At 31.2% G+C, this 21156-nt stretch overlaps 1 protein-coding gene across 1 annotated transcript; it reads right to left on the bottom strand.

Moving 5' to 3' along the window:
• Positions 1-1596: 1596 nt before the first annotated feature.
• Positions 1597-3403, bottom strand: LOC123218497 (protein PHLOEM PROTEIN 2-LIKE A9-like). Its single transcript, XM_044639970.1, has 3 exons — positions 3244-3403; positions 3015-3079; positions 1597-2191 (listed from the first exon to the last, which is right to left on the bottom strand). The coding sequence occupies exons 1-3, from the start codon at positions 3262-3264 to the stop codon at positions 1816-1818; spliced, it is 462 nt and encodes a 153-aa protein (XP_044495905.1). The 5' UTR covers positions 3265-3403; the 3' UTR covers positions 1597-1815.
• Positions 3404-21156: the final 17753 nt, after the last annotated feature.

Genomic DNA, 21156 nt, shown 5'->3' with positions numbered 1-21156 from the left:
CTCTTTTTTCTCTGAACTGCTTTGTTGTGCTTTTGGCACGTTCCTATTATTACAACTTTTATATACAAACCCTAACAGAGCAATTGACACGTATAGTACTCACTCCCAATTCTGCTCAACGAAGATTCCCCAGGTCACACCTGCCTATGTTTCAACTGGAGTTCTTCAAGCCGCACTTGCTTCTACTTCAACCAAAATTCTCAAAGTCGCATCCGCTTCATTTGCTTAAGTGTAACAAGAATCAAAATGCAAAGTCATGTGCCATGTCACCATAGTTAGCCCAATTGCCACTTTAATTTTTCTCTTTTTTTTTTCATAGAATAACTATGTATACAAAATTAAAAACAATTGGTTTACTTGTCATCGTGTAAGATATACATCACTCCACAAGAGCTTACTCGCGGCTCAACCTGGCTTGATTATTGTCCCATTGAGCTCGAGCTAGTTGTTGTATGGTTAGTGAGCTATAAACCCTTAAAAGTTTAAATATTATTTTACACCCCCTAAAATCTTATTTCATGACTTTAAATATAGGTAATTAATAAATATATAATTTACGAAGTATAACTGTAATTTTTTAACCGAGCTTGAGGTAATCATTCTTACCTCAAGTTTGAGATCAAACTCGAGCTCTGTATAAACCAAATTGAGTTAAATTCGAGTCAAGTAATACTTAATTTGGCTCAATTATAGCCCTAGATTAAAGTCATGAAGATATCTAAAGTGAGAAGGAAGCTGGGAATTTATTCTTTTTAGATTATGAAGTATATATAAAGTGAAAGTAGCAATGGAATCAATACATGCCTTATTCTATATCAATTATACTCAAACCAAAACAGATTTGGATACATTGAACAATTATAATACTTTCTGATAACCATATAATTATATCAAATTTGTGCCCGAACTTTGTGTTAAAATTGTCCTACTCATTAAATAAATTCCTTTCATCGAGGGTGGATTCAAGCTAAGCTTGTAGAAGGGTCATTTCGAGTTCAGTTTAATTTCAAATTAGAGTGTTTAATTATTTCAATTTAATTCAAATACTAAATAGTGACATAAGAGAAGAAGGTGAGTTTTTGAAGAAAAAGAAGAACTGATAAAAAAGAAAAGTTTGTGATAAAGAATTGTCGACAAGCCCTTAAACGTGAATTGAGAAATGTTTAATTATAATTTCAATTTGAATTAAACTTATTGCAACCAAATATGGATTTGAACCTGAGGGCTCAAATCCACCCCTACATTTCATAAATGTAAAAGTAAATACTCTATACTTTCATCAAATATGATAATTAAGTTGAGATACAGTATCAGAATTTTTTTTTTTTTTTGCAATAATTTAAGTTATTACTTATATAATTAATCATTTATCTAGATAAATTTTGTAAAATACTCTAGATTGGGGATTGACTCGTTGAAGAAACCATTCCAAGTTTTAACCCATCGAATCAATGAATTGTTTAAATAATTATTAAAATAATATTTGAAACAATTTTATCTATTTAATCATTAAATATAAAAGTTGAACAACATTTAAATAAAAATAAATTTGATTAGATAACCCCACACATACGCGCACACACACACACATATATATGTATCAATTTCATTTATATATAGGGTGTTGGATTTAAATCCCAACAATTACAATATTTTAAGTTGATTATGATCAACTGCGAATAACAAGATTATGCAACTTAATTAAGGCCACTTATTTCTTATATATTCTGGTTGTTTGTCTCCCAAACATTATTAAGCTACATTGCAGCCGACATTACATTTTAAAATTACATCCAACCAATGAAGTAAATAGTACTAAACTGGTGTGATGATTACCTTATGAATAATCAGTCCTCCCTTCCATTTTCCACTCCAAATTTCATAAAGACCGAAATAAAGTTCTTCCTGGGCTACATTACCATTCGGTGGAACATCCATGGTAAAATCTTCATCAGGAATTGAGAAGCGACCATTCCCTGCACTTAATTGATCAGGAAGCTTCACTCTTTTCCAGCTATATCTTCCCTTCTTCCCAATCTTTGCCATCACCGAAACTGGACACCCACTCCACCCGAATGCGTCGTCTTTAAGCGAAACCTCAAACGATATTTTATACCTATTTCCTGGCCTGACCTTCGCCGAACCAGTTACTTCAAGCCAACACACTTGTAGTAGCTCAGCCGTTTCATCACTGTTCATACAAGAAATTACATATAATCCACTGGTAAACCAAATTTCTACATATGGTGCATGGCCGCCCCAAACTCGTGATCATGGATAGGGATAGATTCGATTCAAGCTAGTTTGGCCTTGATTGTGCCATGCCTGAGCTGGAGTTTCAGTTGATTTTTCCATTTGGTGACTTTGTTTATTCTATTTACGATATTGTTTATCTCATCGATAATCTTCTTATGATATCGTACATCAATTTGAATGAATTTGAACTCAGGCTATCATTATGGATTCAATCTGTGTTCAAATCCATAATAACTTAGTTCAGCTCAGATTAAATCCACCCCTAATCATAAAGAGCTCCACCAATCACAAATGTAGAGCTAAAAAATTCTTTTTGGGGGAAAAGGTAAAGTTTAGAAAGGGAAGGGGCCACAAAATATATGCAGGTAATTTAGGTATACCCTTTTCATGTACAAAGCAAAACATTCTTTTGATGAATTTATTGTAAATTACTTATTTCATAGAAATTAATTTAAATTCTTTACATCTCAAACTAAATATATAATTATACAAGAATTAGGGATGTTAACTTGACATTAAAAATAGTTTTTAAGGGTAGGGGATGGTGGGATGCGAGAGGGCGAGAAATACGAGGGGATAGGAAGAGATTTATTTCCCATGGTTAGGAGATGAGAATTCTCTATAATCCCTATAACGGAGACGAGAAGGGAACGGAGACGTGTCCCACCTACGAGACAAGGACAGGCATCCCCACCCTACCCTCGGCTCCATGCATGTTGTCATCTCTAACAAGAATATAGAATATTAAATAAACTTACTCTCGCTTCCAGTAGCGCTTGTCTTCACTCCATACAATGTTAAGGTTTTTGGGTTTGACTTCAACCTATTTAATTTGACAGCCCAGAAAAATAATTATAATTATTTGATTGAAAAAAAACTCATCGTAACACAAAAAAAAAAAAAATCGACTGCTCAGAAACATAACAGAAAAAAAATAAAAAATGATATTAATATTTATAATAGAAGCATGAGTATTCTCACGTTTACCTGGTCATTCCCTCCAGCCATGTTCCAAGGCAATCAAAATATCGAATTGCCCGTGAAGAAAGTGATGATCGATGGTCTTGTTTTTGTCTGAGTCGGCTGTGTAGGCTATTTATATTTGAAGAAAACAAGAAATAAAGAGAAAACACAAGATGAAAGAAAAGTTAATGGCACAAACTTTATGAAGAGAATGGCATCTTTTTTATCTATTTTACAAAGAGAATAATGAATTTTGGGGCAACGTATTTGCTTTCGGTCGAGATGTATATCAATTTACTTTTCGGTCTTAAGTATTGTCCACTCAAAATGCATCATTCTTTTTTTTTTTTTTGATGGGGAACCCCAATTCAACCACCAAGCTTGTACATTTTGGAGGGGCTAATTCAACAACTCACTACAATTCACTTCAATACAAGCATATCACAAGGCTCTAATAGATACTCTCAAGTTTATTTATAAGAGCATGGAGTTGAAGTTGGATTTTCTAGCTTTACACTTAAGATTTTATGACCTAACAAATTGTTTTCGCAATGGACCTAATGATCTCAAATCAATTTAAAAACTACATGAGTTATTATTATTATGATATTGAAAGTCATTGCATTGGTTATTTTATAATCCCAAGGGTGTTAGCTAACTCCTTTGAGTTTAAAAGTTTTGTAGTTTAATACTTCCCTAAATTTGAAAAATTACTAGTTTAATATATAAAAAATATCAAAATATCCTTTGAAATTTTACAGTAACTTTTTTTATTTTATTATTTTTAATTAATCCCTTATATTTTTTAAATCTTGACTCCTCTATATTTTACTTTTGACATTCAAGAAAATTAAATCAAAGTATTTCTTTAGAGGGGGAAAAAAAAAGCGTTGTTACCATAAGAGAAATTAAATTATATAACCAAATTTGCACAACACAAAGCAAAATTGTCCACTTTTAAAAAACTTAAACAAACTTACTCAAAATTGAAACTACTTAAGACAAAATACCCAAATATTTTTAGATAAAACCAAAAGTACTCTTCATATCTTAAATATAAACCCTAACCCTACATAAGAACCAAAATATTCAAATTTTTAGTTTCACTCAATATCAGACACTATGATTTCGATTAGAAGAAAATAAGTTCATGTTTCTAAGCTCAATTCAAAGGAAATCAGTTCGTTATATCGAGGTATTTATATGAATCTTAACTCAAAACTTTATTTATCAATTAATTACAAGGTGTTTTAAATACCTACATAAAATTGTGTCTAAAATTTGCAATGTTAGAAAAATATAGAGAGTATTTCAATATTATAAACATAGGGATAAAATAATATTTTATAATGTAGGGTGTTATTAGATACTAGACAATGTGTGGCAGTGAAATGATATTTTACAATAAAGCTATACATGCATATTTTACTCAAAAATTGGAGGGTTAAATTAATATTTGGTGAATTTGGTCTGTCTTTTAGGCGCAATACTATTAATTACAAAACATAAAGAATCAATCAAATAAGTGTGATAGATATGAAGTAGGGGGTAAATTGATATTTAGCGATATAGGGTAAAGTGGTATTGAATAATATAGGGGTAAATTGATATTTTACAAAATCCATGACTATTCAAAGTATATTATTAGTTATGATCTCAAATAAAATTTTGGAATAGATGTAACCAGAATAGGTGTAATAGATAGATATTTTACCATAAAACTTTAAATTTCTAAAACTATGTAAATCAAATAATTCAAATCTCCTTAAAGTCTGAAATTGTAAAATATTACAACCCTTATTACACAAAAAAACTAGTAAACTGGTACAATTTAATATGAATTTTTTGATAAATTTTGTTATCAATATTGGTCATTATAGGATCAATCAAAATGATGGGTTATGCTTCACTTTGATATAAGGAGAATTGATTATAAATTATCAAAACATAATGGAATCTATTGAAATTAATAGAAAAGTGGTTAAAATTCCAAAGAAAATAACACATTTGAGGGATTGATCCAATTATTGAGTGAAAAATGTCATATCGATTAGACGTTGAACAATAGTTAGTTAAGAATGAAATCAAAACATCTTGATGACAAATGCCCAATAAAAATAAAAAATGATGTAGATATCAAGTGTCTTAATGACTTGTTAAACTACTTTGAGGAATGTATTCTAGTTTTTATTACAACTATCCTTGTCAAAGTACATAGAGTAACAGAATTAGTGGCTATGATATTCAACAGATACCTGATGGTGAACAAGGGTTAAAGCAATGTTATGATGTACAATATGGTGATGGTTTACAAGGAGGTGAGTCAAATAGTTATGTACAAGATGATGATGATGATAGATTAGTAGAAGCTAAAAATGTCAGGTTAAATTTGAAATAAAAATCTAGTAAGTAAGACTTTGAAGATTTTCATAATGTTGATATATTGTATACTATTGAGGATTGGGTTTGTGGAGACAAAGAGAATGTTTCAAATTAGGGTGACTTTGATGGGAACGGCATGGATGATATTACTTTCAATAAGTTAGAGTTTGATGATAAGACATATATTAATTATGATACAAGAGATACAAGTAGTCTCTAGCTTGCAAATCCTCTGCAAGATGGTTACGGTAATGTTGAACTAGATGTTAAGAATGTCTCAATTGACTTATGTAAATGGCTACCCAATTTTCCTAACCAACTATTAACATGAACTAGTCCAAGAATGGTTAGAGAAGGGAATTCTCTAAAAATTGGTGGCATATTTAGAACAAAAAAACGATTGAAAGATATAATGAGCCAACTTGTGCTTAACAATGGATTCCTATACAAGGTGCATAAGTCAAACACGAGCAAATGAGAGGTTATGTGTGAGAATAAACAATGCTCATGACGTGCAGACAACAAGGATGGTACCTAATAACCAATTCGATCTATATTATATACAACCCAAGCACACGTCCTAGAGATCAGATAAAGTCACATTATAGGAAAGCTAGGATTCGAGCTTTAGGCCAATTAATGAAGATGAATTTTTTTTTTTTGGTTGATTATATTTATCGGCCTAAAGAGATCATTATCCATATCATCAACGGTAAAAATCGATATATCATATTCACAGGCATGGTAGGTAAGAAATTAGACATTACAAGCATTAAGAGGCATATCGGAAAAGTCATTTATGTTGTTGTCAAATTATTGCTACAATCTAGTACATGTTAATTTCGGTACTATGATGCATATACGAATGAATGATTAACAACGCATATACAAACGAATACCCCATGAAATCGTACTATTTAACAAGGCTAACCTTATCCTATGTTTGACATCCCAAGGAAGATAAAGGTCAATGTCTATCAATTGGCTAAAGTGAAAGTCGATAATAATAGCAAATTGAAATGGGTTGAACCTCATGTCAACACCATTAACACTAAACCATAATTGATCCTAACCACCACTGTTAAGATGAAGGAGTGTATCAAGACTCCACTAAAATAAATGACTAGCAACGCATATACATGCGAGTAGCCCATGAAACCATACTATTTAATAAGGTTAACCTTTTTTTTCCTTGGGACTAGAGCCCGTGCATAACCTTTCAATAGAGTAGAAGATGGATCAGTATGTCATCTGCCACAGTGTTCACCCTACAAGTATGCATTGAATCCATCCATATAATCAACCAATTGGAGAACCTTTTGGAATATCAATTTCTAGTTGTCATTCCCCAATAACCCCAGATAAAGACAACAAAGTAGGGCCAATTTAAATTCATTGTTGTTATCATCCCTTCATGCCTTTACCTTGAATACATCTTCAAATTCACTGTATGTGAACAAATGCACACCGTAGAAGTAGATATCCAGAATCTTATGTCTAACATCCCAAGGAAGATAAAGGTTAATGTAACACCCTCTCAAGGCACTTACCCCTATCTAGAATATGCATATCGAGAGATGTGACCTATCAGACTTCTATAATATGCAATTATAATCATTAAATGTAAAACATTCAAGTCAGACCCACTATCCCAAAAATATACTAGAATGAAGTGTCATAATTCAAACATTATCTGGACAATATGAACGAAAGCATCTAAACATGAGTATGAGTTCATACAAAACAATCCAAACCAATAACAATCAAATCCTCATGCTTTAATACATAATAAAAATCCAATAGAGTGTAATAAATGGTTTATGAAAGATAACGAAAAACATGCAAGTCCTCCTACACTCATGCGCCAAAATAAGTTGTACCACTAGTCTCCCCACCGCCACTCTATTACTTCAGAATCTTACCTACAAAATCATATAGAAAACATGTGAATGAATTTACACTCAATAAATAGCAAAAATAATACATGCAATGATGTTACTTCCTTCCTAAAAAAGTTCACGAATGTATTCTCTAACATCCTAGATGCCCATATTCAAGTAATGCAGTGTCGTCTCAAATTACAATATACATTGATATCCCAAATGTCATGTGAAAGCTTATGATATCTTGAATGTCGTTTTTATATGCAATTCATACATATGTTGACTAAACTTGGGCTGTTAAGACAATATTACTTATACAATGGGTCCTTAGACCACTCCCGTCTTCGCACACACATCCCAAATACTATGATACCCATCATCAATGTGGAATCACATAAATTTATTAGCCCCATTGCTTTCACTACCACTTTACACAGTTTGATGGCTAGTAACATTATTGTACATCATATCAAACTTTTTAATCCAAACAAGATCCATTCAGGTACATGTTGTTGTCCATATAGTCATGCATACCCTTATAAATTTCCCTTACTAATAACTCTTATTCAGGTCTTATCACTAGTTTTTTTCCCTTAATATCCCTTATAGGGGTAAATTTGTCATTTTTCTAATTTATATATTCATAGCAAAACTTCATACATGTTGAATCCATTTCAAGTTATTACGTTTTCAGGTTTCCCTAAAAGCATATGGGTGTTTATCCTTTCTACACAAGCGCGTATTACCCCATCTACATGACAGGCAACAGAACACACGGAAATATATCCTTGGTGTAGGCAGACAATCGTGTGTCCTATACCACGTGAGCATGTGTCCATGCCTAATTCTACACCTTCGTGTACCCAAACTTATATGGGCATATATTCATGAATGCACATAGACGTGTGTCTCAGACACACAAGTGTGTGTCGTTGAAATTCAAGAATTTCCATCCTCAATCTCTTATGTTTTCCACACATCTAGATATAACCAAAATTCTTCTAAAAGTACATACTTCATAACAAATATCCTACTACACAGCCTTATTCCACACTACACACATGAATCAATGATTTAAACAACATCAACATGGCATAACACATGCCCAATATGTCTATCATATTCTACATTACACATCAAAAGCTCATTCATCAATATACCAATTTTAGTGAGTTTTATATCATTCTACCATCCCAAACAATCCATTCACATTAAATTAAATAATCATAAATAGAGGAAATCATTACTAAACCTAGATCAAACAATTCTAACTACAAATAGGACCACAATTATGTAAAAACTCAATTAATCTTTACTTCCACTATCAATATATATATATATATATATATATATATATATATATATATATATATAAAACTAACCTAAGCTATTAAGTATCATGTTTTCATTCAATTCAAAACCATCAGTAACACCCAATACATAAACATTACAAGGAATTATGCTACTTACCTTGATAAAACGATGACACTAGTTTTTTTGTGGCTATAACCACTCCCAAAAGCTTTTCTCCTAGCGAAATGTGACTTTAGCACTTTCTAATTCTCTTTTCTCTCCTATTTGGCTGAAAGGATTTTGAGAAAAAAAGTGAGTGTTGCCTCTTCTACAACCCCTTTTTATTTTCAAATTAAACAGAATTACATGGACTTGTATGCCAGTTATCAAAACATTAAGCTACGTCGCGAGATTCCAATAGAACATAACCTTACTCTAGAATTCAAAATTTGTTGACTAGACATGATCATGTATCCCACTTACGTGGGTGTGTAACTTGGCCAAAATTGATAAAAACATATGATATGCAAAAAGACCATTTTGTCATCTTTGCCACATCATACATGGGCATGTAACCTCTCATACATGGTCATGCAAGCCAGAAATCACATAAAAGCTTCTCAAGTACAACCTCACACAAGAAAAATACTAAAAGAGCAAAATAACCTTAAACATTCCTGTGGATGTTACAATTAATGTTTGTCAACCAGCTAAAGTAAAGGTTGATAATAACAACAAACTCAAATGGGTTGAACCTCACATCAACACTATTAACTCTAAACTATAATTGATCCTTATCACCTCTTTTAAGATGAAAGCATGTATCAACACTCAATTGAATCTAGTGTCTCAGACATGCAAAAATTGACCAAAATACATTGTTCAAAAAATCTTTAACTGTTTCTCTATCAATGCATCTTTTTAACGAGGACATTGCATCTTGATGCCTACATGAGCTCACTAGAGCCCTTAAGTGTTACTCATCTATAGGGAATCTCAATTCGCCCCTTTTGGCTCCTCATATTTTCTTTTTTGTGATCCTTTTTGTAATAAAAAAAATTGTTGATCCTACCTCAATCAATACTTCACTAAAACCTTAAAATGTCACTCATCCATAAGGAACCTCAATGCATCTTTTATCAAGAACATCGTGTATTGTTGTCGACGTAAGCTCAATAGACCTAAAATTCAAAAACCACACATCGAAAAACCTAGAATTGATAAAATATCAATTAGTCCCCTTAAATGGTAAATATCAAAAACCCCTCAATTATACCTCAAGATCCCATGAAGCGTTTACTATCTAAAAACTTGCAAATACCTCTCCATCCTAACTAATTTCACCTCGAGAATTCATGAGATAAAATTTCTCAACAAAAAGTTCAGTTTTTTTTAGCCAATTTCAACAACAATCAAATATACATCTATTCTAACAAAATTCATCTAAAACAAAAAAGTTTCAAGCCATTTAATAAAAAATTCAAATCTCAAAACACTAAACTAAAAACACTCAAAATCTTTATCCAATCACCTAAGTCTCTACACCATAACGTATAAAACATGACAAGGAACAATGGGTGTTACCTATTTTGCCATTTCATCACCAGAAAAATCAAAATCTCACTAGAAAAGATCATGAGTTAGACAACTTGTGAATTCATGAGCTGGTTCATAGGTTAGTTCACGATTACTGAAACAATTAGGGTATTGATTTTGTTTTTTGTTTTTATACAAGGATATTTTGGTCATTGCACATAAATTGGTATATTGGTTATGTGTTAATGTATTTGGGTAATTATGTTTAGTTAGGGTTTAATTTGGGTATTTAATTTAATAACCCTTCCTATAATGAAGTCATGTTGTTTTTTATTTGTGTTATTATTTATTTTATTAAATTTTATATTATTTTTAAAATAGACATAAAGACTTGTTCTCACCCAAGGCTAGGTATAATCCCAAACTCATACGCATTAACTTTAAAAAACCTAAAATCTCATCCATGAGCAAAATTTTGTTAAAAAACTTGGTTAAAGTTAAGGGCAAAACTCTCATTTAATAAAAAATTTAAAAACCAAAGCTTTGTTACATTTTCCCCCTCAATTTGAAAATCTAATAATTTTTCCTCACCCAAAGTTTGAAAAATGGAAATTTTCTCCTAGGGTTTTGAGGTCTATTCTTAAGTGACAACCACGGCTCCAATCAATGGATGACAAATGCTATAATTTTCCTCTCTTATTGATCTGCCCACTTCACCTTCCATTTTCATCAGACGAAGATAGATTCATCTTCATCCAATGACACCTCCTCAAACAAACAAAGACGACCAGACAACAGTAAGACAAAGAATGTTTTTTGTACAACCATTGTGTAGATGGACGAAGAGGAATCATCTTCATCCAACCAAGGTCATCTTCATCTCCTTGTCAGACAAAGATGAATCTGTCTTTGTACGAAGAAAATGGATAGTGACTCAGACAGATCAAAGGGTGAGGAAGATTATAGCATTTGTCATTCGTTAATCAGAATCATGATTGTTGTTAGAGAAAGGAAAGAAAACCCTAGAAGCCAATGGTCACTTTTTAAACTCTAGGTGGGGGAAATTTAGTTTTGTAAACTAAGAAGGGGGAAATGTGATGAAATTTTATATTTTTTAATATTTTTAACTAGATAACACTTTTAACCCTAGTAGTAAATTTTAACAAAAAGGTGGGTATTTATGTTTTTGAAAGTTAGCATATATGAATTTGGGTTTTCACCAAACCTTGGGTAGGAATAAGTTTTTTGCCCAAATAAAAATTGTATATTGACATTATCTTTTCTTTGAATATTTCGGTTTCTTTTTTTTTTTTTCTTATATATAAAGAAATTTTTATGAGAAGCATTATCATCTTATTCTTTAAGGGGACACCAAGATTATTTAAAATATTCTTGTATCAATTTCATTTTCATTTGTTCAATATAAGTAGCACTAGATTTTATATAGGATAAGCTCGAACAAGTCTTACCTTAAGTTTGAATTTTGCTAATTTATTAAAACAAGCCTAATCAATGGCATTGACAACTCTCACATTAAGGCAAATGACAAAGAAGGTTAGTATATCTTTCATAATCTTGTTTGAATAAAGTTATTGTTCATATTATTGAGAAGGTTAGCTTAAGTTTCATTTTTTCAAATTTCACCATTTTAAGATATATCGACTCATATTTTGAAGATTTCTGAATGAATTTTCGATTATTGAAATTTTAAGGTATTTCAAAGTATAGAATTTGAATTTTAGTTCCGTTTTTTCGATTTTCATCCTTTCAGGATATATCGATTCTTATTTTCATATTTTCGGCTAATTTTTTTATTGTTAACATTCTATGGTATTTCAATGTGTAGAATTTGAATTTCATTTTCATTTTTTTGAATTTTACCATTTTAGGATATATCGACTCGTACTTTCTAGATTTTTGAAAAAACAAAATTCAAATTCAAATTTTAAACATTAAAATATCCTAGAACGTCAACAATCGAAAAAATATTCGAAAATCTAAAAAATACGAGTCGATATATCTTAAAACGATAAAATTCGAATTCTATATGTTGAAATACCCTAAAATGTTAACAACGAAAAAATCAGTCGAAAATCTGAAAATACAAATCGATATATCCTCAAGGATGAAAATTAAAAAAATGAAACTGAAATTCGAATTCTATACTTTAAAATACCATAAAATGTCAATAATCAAAATATCATTCAGAAATCTTCAAAATACGAGTCGACATATCCTAAAACGGTGAAATTCAAAAAAACGAAACTGAAATTCGAATTCTAAACATTGAAATACCCTAGAATATCAACAATTGAAAAATCGTTCAAAAATCTGGAAAATACAAATCGATATATCATAAAATGGTGAAATTTGAAAAAACAAAAATGAAATTCAAATTTTATACGTTGAAATGTTATAGAATGTAAATAATCGAAAAATCGTTAGAAAATCTGAAAAAAAAAACTCGATTTATCCTAAAATGGCGAAAATCAAAAAAACGAAATTGAAATTCGAACTCTATCAGTTGAAATACGTAAAAATGTCACTAATCAAAAAATCATTTAGAAATCTAAAAAATACGAATCGATATATCCTATAAATAAAAAAACTAAAATATTAAGCTGAAATTACATCATTACATCGTAAAATATGCCAAAAAGCATAAAAATTGAAAAAGCAAATCTTAATTTCGAAAACTACATATTGAAAAACCCTAAAATAGAAAAAACGGATATAAAATTTGAAAACTACACGTTGAGAAACCCTAGGTATGAAAAATATTAATTTACCCCCTAAAAAAATTTCTACTACAAATAGGTCCAATATTTATCTCTTGCCCCTTCAGTAATTTTCTAATCTATTAGCGCCTCTGCAATTTCAAAAAAGTAACTTTTCCCCCAACTCAATATTTATTTTCCACAAATAGCCTTTTTCGAGTCGAATTTAGTTAGTGAAGGGGTTTATATATATGAGGGGAAGGGTAACTTTGGCATTTTAGAGAAAGTTATGGGCATTTTTGCTTAGGAATAGGAAATTTGGGTATTTTTGCTTAATAGAGGGGTATTTTGGCCATTTTTTATAATTTCCCTTAGAGGAATAACAATTAAACCTCCATGGAAGAACCGTTGGGTAAAGCATGGAATCTCCAAGCGCAGAGCCAATGTACCCATGCACAAACACTAATGCCCTCTAATTTGCTTTGTATTACTTCACCAAGTAAGTTTCTCGTCACCAAAAAAATATAATTCTAACAGTTTAATATTATAGCAGCCTTACTATAATTGAAATTAACTCAACGTTTAAGCCATAATTCAAAACTTAGAAAGTGATTTCGGAGTCAACAGTACAAGATTCTTTCCGACTTATTGTGATAGCAACATAGATGATAGATCAAAGAATAAAGTAGCAATTTCACAACTAAAAAAGAATAATATAAATGGAAGATGATCAAAGGAATCCTGCCAACTAGCTGATGCCGACAAATTTATGAATCTCTCCCTCACAGAAAACTGACGGTTTTCTACATGACACGATAGTTAGGATTGAGTTTTTTTATATGAAATTTAATTTAGGTCAACTTAATACAACTCAAAATAAAATCAAGTCACATTAAAATTGATATAAAAGTAACCTAGACTAATTGAATTGACCCGAATTTATAAAAAAATATTACTATAATGGACTTTGTTAGTCGCAAATTAAAAAATTGTTGAATGACAAAAATTAATATAAGTTGAAATCTTTATATACTACATATAATTGTATCTTCATATAATTATAATTATTTTGATCAATCTTATTTTATTTAAAATTTTTATTTTATTTTTTTATAATGACACTAAGTTTTGGATACTAAAATTATTGAATATTTAAATAGCTCGATACTAAGATGTACAAATAAATCAATGTATTATATAATAATGATTTTGAATTAAAGATAAAATAAAAAAGAAACTAATTATATGTGATGAATCCAAATATTCTTTTTTTCACTAATTTGATATAAAAAATTAAGTAATTTTTTATTCTAATGTAAATTTGATGTAAATAAATCCTTATTATAGCTAAATTAACTACAAAACAACAATAACACCACAAGAACTTACAAATTAACAAAGTAAGATTCATCATCACACAAAGAGATCTCAAAATTTTAATTTCAAATCTTCAAACAAAATATCAAATAATATATTGATTTGTTATTTACTTGTATTAAAATGATTTTAATGTAAGATTTTAATGTAGAATTTCTTTGATTTTGAACTGATTTTTAGATAAGAACATGAATGAAAATAAATTTGAGAGGCTAAGATTCTAAGGGTAGAGATGAAGGTAACACAGGTATGAAATTGGGGTCTTGGCTAAAAAAGTATAATAAAAATGAGGTTAAAAATGTATAGATAGTTAAAATAGTTATTTTCTCCTAAAATAAATAATTAGATTACTCAATCAAATTGTAAGCAGAAATAACACAAATCCAAGATCATAGAAAAACATACTCGGTTTAGAAATCTAAAACTTCGATGATGATTGGTAATTCAATACACTCCTATCAGAATCCACAATACACTTTGCTTGATTTGTTTTCTTGTTTTCTGTAAAAATTCCTTATTGATGAAGAGAGTATTTGAGGAGAGACCGTTATATGAGTTTAGCTTTACAGAGTAGTATTTTATATTTCCAAAATAGAAGTTACGTTATTTTTATTAATAGTAGAATGATAGTTAACTTCAATAACTGCTAAGGGTAAAAGGGTCATCTTTATATAAGAAGGTTAATTTTTCCTTATAACCCTAATGGATTGGGTCAACCCATCATGAGTAGATCAGATCCAATATCTCTCACTCACACATGATGGGGTGATCAGAATCACAATACTCTTCCATAGAAATCTTACAAAACAGAGCAATTCATACTGGCAAATGTCGTGCGACTTTGCGAGCAATTTGCACTTGGGAGCTAATTTATTATGCATTTGTTAAGAATAGCATAGTCACTTCAACCAAAAAAAAATAACAAAGCATTAGTCTTGCAATACCCCAGACTTATTGGATAACACTAGCTCCCTTTAATCCCTCATTTTGTATTATATTCCTATATATACACGATCAAGTCTAATATCCCATATGAGTGAGATAATCAGCCAGCCAATGGACACATATAATATATAAGTCTTCCTCTTCAACTCGAAATTCTCAATTTACACTTAGTTGTTTTTCTAGTCATGTTTTATAGATTGAATCATATATGACCATAGGTTCCAAGCTAAAATAGCAGCACTAAGAGTAAATATCAAATAACAGTAAAGAGTCAAAGGGTACCAATATGAGGTAATTCTCATAAAGTCTTATTTATGCATACATGGTATGAATCATGTGTTACAATGTATACCTTTTTTTAAAATGTCATTTTTACATATCTTAGTTCAGTCGTTGTACTCAACGCCTAACCTGAGTTCTTAATCATCTTTCCAATCTTACAAGTATCATAATTTATTAAGAACTCACATCTGGCATTCACAAATTATTTGAACGTAGGGAATCCAAATCGGTCATTTTTTATATTCATCAAATCATGACCTTATCTTGATTAATCATCCAGGTGACATATCCAATAATTCGTTTCTTGAGCAATTCTCATATTCTAAGTATGCTCTCTCAGCTATATCAATCTCAAGAAACATGTCTCATTTTTGCACACTCATCTTAGTGTTAAAGGTAATTACTTGTATGAGTGAGCCAATTAAACTTGTGTGACATTATCATCTTATTAAAATTTCAAAAACAATGCGTATATCTATAAACACCAAGAACTCAAAAACATGGATAAAATAAATCCAAATTCTTTGATATTCTAACGTTGTGTTACAAATACAATATATACTCAACAAGTCATTTACCATATTCTACACAAACGAAGAGACTTAACATGTGCAAGATATACATCTTTTGAAATCAATTTGGTTAGAGGATTAGCAACCATGTTACACGTAGAAATATATTGCACTATTACTTCCTTTTAAGAAATGATGTCTCTGACAAAATTATATTTGGTGTTGATATGTTTGGTTCTATTGTGAAATTTGGGATCCTTTATGAAAGCTATCACAGCTTGCTTATCACAATGCACAACTGTAAGACCAACTACTGCATCCAATACACCTAAATTCTCAAAAAATCTTTTCAACTAAACAGCTTCTTACACAGCAGCAGAACATGCTATAAATTTTGCTTCCAATGTGGATAAGGTTGTGCATGTTTGTTTCTTATCGCTCTAAGATATGACACCATTTTGGAGTAAGAAAGCATAACCAGAAGTTGATTTATGTTGGTCCAAATCACCACCCCAGTCGGCATTCAAATAGCCAATGATACGCAAATCTTTTCCTTGATAGCATAAACAATAATCCACAATGCCATTTAGATATCTCAATATTCTCTTAATAGTCTTCCAGTGTTCTCTTCCTGGATTTGCTTGATACCGACTAATTAACCTGACAGCGAAGCATATATCAGGGCGAGTACATATTATTGCGTATATGAGAGTTCTAATCGCTCTTAAATAAGGTACTAGAGACATTTCATTTCTTTCGTTTTGAGTCTTTGGACACAAAACTTGGCTCAACAAATCATCATTTGACACAAGATTATCTATGGGTTTGCAATTTTTCATATTGAATCATTCTAGAATCTTTTGGATATAACACTCTTATGATAGAGCCAAAAGTTTCTTAGAACGATCCCTTTTGATTTTAATACCTAAAAAATAATTTGCTTCACTTATATCGTTCGTGTCAAAATTTACGAATAACCATTTTTTAGTGATCATCACATACTTCAAATCACTCTCAACTATAAGCACATTATCCACATACAGAGAAAGAATTGCAAATTTATCATTAGACTTTTTCATATAAACACATTGGTCTTGTTCTAATATCTTAAAATTATAAGACAATATTGTCTTATGAAATTTTAAGTACCATTCTCTTGATGACTGTTTTAGGCTATATATCGATCTTTGGAGCTTGCATACTTTGCGCTTTTGGCCTTTTACCATAAAACCTACAAGTTGATCCATGTAGATTTCTTTGTCAAGTTCTCCATTGAGAAAAGTTGTCTTGACATCTATTTGATGCAATTATAGATCTAAGTGTGCTACTATAGCTAGAATGATATGGATTGAAGTAAACCTCACAACTGGCAAAAAGGTTTCTTCATAATCTATACCTTCTTATTGGGTATAGCCTTTCGCCACTAGGCGAGCTTTGTATCTATCTAGTCATCCGCCTTTCGTTCAATTTTGAGAATCCATTTATTCCCAATGGGTTTTCGACCTGGTGGTAAGTCCACTAGACTTCAAACTCTGTTAATTTCCATAGATTTTATTTCTTCCTCTAATGTTTCTTGCCACTTTTCCTTATTGAGGGATAATAGAGCTTCTTTGATATTTTTAGGCTCATCATCTTCAGGAGTAGCAGTTATGAAAACTTCATTTTCAATTTCAAAACGTCTTTTAAGGATTCAAGAACATTTGCTCTTATACAATTGAGGATCTTTACTTCTACTTTCCAAAATAGTTAGAGTTAACCTCATTGCTCTTACTATCTGAAACAGTTAAAGACATCATCTCTTGTGACACAACTAATAGTCATTGAAATGAACCTTCTCCACGTTCCTCTTCCATTGCATACAGATGAAGACTTTTGTCAATATCACCATTTTTAGGAAATTTATCTTATATAAATGTCGCATCTCTAGATTCTATTTCAGTTATTCTTCCATTAGAGTTTTTTCCTATAAACACGTACCCTTTGGAGTGTTTAGAATATCTTATAAAGATATATTTCTTGCCTTTAGGTCCCAATTTTTTTAATTTATAGAATGTGTCATGGATATATGCAGTAGACCCCCAAGGTTGCATCATATTTAATTCAAGTTTCCTACCTATCCATAACTTATAAGGAGTGGAAGTTACTGACTTAGTGGGCACATGGTTAAGTATATAAGTCGCAGTTAATAAAGCATCTCCGCAATACGAAATTAGAAGATTCATTTGCGCTATCATAGATTTAACCATTTCTAATAGAGTTCAATTTTTTCTCTCTGCTACATTATTTTGTTGTGAAGTTCTGGAAATTGTTAGTTTCTTATAATTCCTTTTCCATTACATAATTCCTTAAATTCGGTAGATAAATACTCACGACCTTGATCAGTTATCAAGGCTTTTATTCTTTTGTCTAATTGATTATCAACCTCATTTATATAATGTCTAAAGCAATTTATTGTTTCTGACTTATGGGAGATCCAATAGACATAACCAAAAAGTGAATAATCATCTATGAAAGTGATGAAATAGAATGCTCATTTTCTAGCTCTAACATTCATAGGTCCATAAATATTTGAGTGTATAAATTGCAGAGGAATTTTAGCTTTAATAGCTTTGCCAAAAGGTTTTCTAGTAGTTTTTCCTGTTAGGCAATGCCAACAAATAGGGAGATCTAATTTCGTGACAGGTCCTAATAAACCTTCACGGGCCAGTCTATTCATTCTTTCTAAGCCAATATGCCCTAGTCTAGCATGTCATTTATTTGCAGCCACATATAGACTACTAGAAGTTGCAAATAACAAAAAACTAACAGAATTATCATTATTACAAAATAAGGTATCCAGTACCATAAAACCTTTTGATAGAAATCCAAATCCATAAAACACATTATCATAATAAAGTTTAACCAAATTTCTAGAGAAAGTTAAACAATATCCTAGTTTCAATAGAACCATTACAGAGATCAAATTTCGTCAAATTTCTAGAGCATATAAGACATCATATAGGTATAAGGTTTGACTATCGAGCAAAACTAATTTGCATGTGCCCATTCCTTTTACTTCAAGTTTGGTATTATTACCTACATATATCTATTGTGTTTATCTCGGTATTCGATAAAATTCCACAAAAGCGTCTCTTTCACGAGCTATATGGTCTGTGGCTTCTGAGTCTATAGTCCACATAAGATGAGATTCAATTAATAAAATGGTACTGGAAACATAAATCTCACAATTTGAGATAAGATAAGGTAATACCTTTTTTAACTCCATGCATTCATGGGCAAAATTACCCTTGTTCCCATAGTTATAGCAAGTCAATTTTGACTTATCTCTTTTCCCAGAATGCTTGCCTCTAGGGCTGGATTCAAGCTCGAGCTCGACTCGACTCGACTCGGTTCGAGCCTGAAATGAGTCGGGCTCTACTCGGCTCGATCGAGCTCAAGCCGAGCTCGAGCTGGCTCGGATTGGCTCGGTATATTCTTTTTTTAATTTTTTATACAAAACGACGTTGTTTTGATACATATATATATACAAAACGATGTCATTTTGATATGAAAAACGAGCCAAGCTGAGCGAACTCGAGCAGAGCCGAGTTTGGCTCGAGTCGAGCTTAAGTCGTCCATAAATAAACTGAGTCAAGCCCGAATCGACTTCGAACCGAGCTCGGCTCAGCTCGAATCCAGCCCTACTTGCCTCTTTTATGCATGAACCGTTTATTCTTGTTCACAAGTCTTTGGACGATCTCCGTCCCTTTTTTGGATTTTTGCCATTTTCTTTTATAACCAGAAAACTTCTTTGAATTGGACTCAACAACATATACATAAGCATTTGGTCTAGTAGCCTCTGGGCGCTTAGCTTCCAGTTCAAGATGGCAAACAATGTCATCAAAAGTCCTGATGTTATCATTATGAGTTATATTCACTTTCATGCGCTCCAACTATCAGGTAGAGATCGTATAATAGCCTATGCTTGTTGTTTATCAGTCAGTTCATGCCTAGCTTTCTTTAGCTCAGTTATCATATTTGACATTTCCCTTAAATGTTGTTTTATCGGTTTATTGGGAACTCTCTTATATGTATCAAACTTGATTGTTAACTACCTTAGTTTGGAAATGGTCATTCCTCCAAACTTTTCCTTTAATGCCACCCATATAGCAATTGCAGTTTCAAATTGCTTATACTGATAAGTAATATCATCATTCATTGACCTGATAAGAATACCTCTGGCAGTTGAATCTTTCTTTTTCTAGGCATTATAAGCGTCCATATCACACCTATATTGGGCATTGTTAGGATTCTACCCCTCAGCCAACTAGGGCTCTTCCATGACCTAATTAATAATTTCTAAGGCATCCTTTTCATCTAGGCTATAGTGTATTTTCATTCTCCATATTTTATAATTGTCCCCATTCAGTCTTTCTCCTTTATTCAAATCAGCAATAATGTTTTTCGAAGCCATTTCTATATAACTACAGAGATATGCCAACACAACACCAACAATAAGATATATACACATTTTATTGTCACAATTGTGCATTAAGAAATTAAAATATTTCACATAAGGCATAGAGTCAAAAGTTCACTATGTTTCTAATCATCGTCTATGACACAAATGTTCCATATTTTAACAATTAATCAAATCGTGTCAATGTAAATTCTAGACGAGAGTAATTAAATTCCACCAATCTCAAAATTCCCACAAATAATCATAATATATATTAAATCAACATAAGGTTCAAGATATCCATAATTCAAATAAGTTTAATACAATAACATATTAACAAATTAAACAAATAAGCATGAAAGTAAATATAAACGTAAAATTCAAACATTTCAATGACTAGGACTATTCTTGACTTGAACTAGAATTTGAACTATCCTTGATCCATGGTTTATAATTGTTAAAACATGGCATTTTAACAATCAATCGTTCTTCAACTCGATACCAATCCCAAGGACAATAAATCTCTTCTATTTTTTCAACAATCCTTGGAGAAACTTTATCCAATATAAAGT

Source organism: Mangifera indica, chromosome 6, assembly GCF_011075055.1.
Source record: "Mangifera indica cultivar Alphonso chromosome 6, CATAS_Mindica_2.1, whole genome shotgun sequence".
NCBI classification, from domain to species: Eukaryota; Viridiplantae; Streptophyta; class Magnoliopsida; order Sapindales; family Anacardiaceae; genus Mangifera; species Mangifera indica.
The sequence above is the reverse complement of the archived record's forward strand: the minus strand, read 5'-3'. Positions and strand labels throughout refer to the sequence as shown.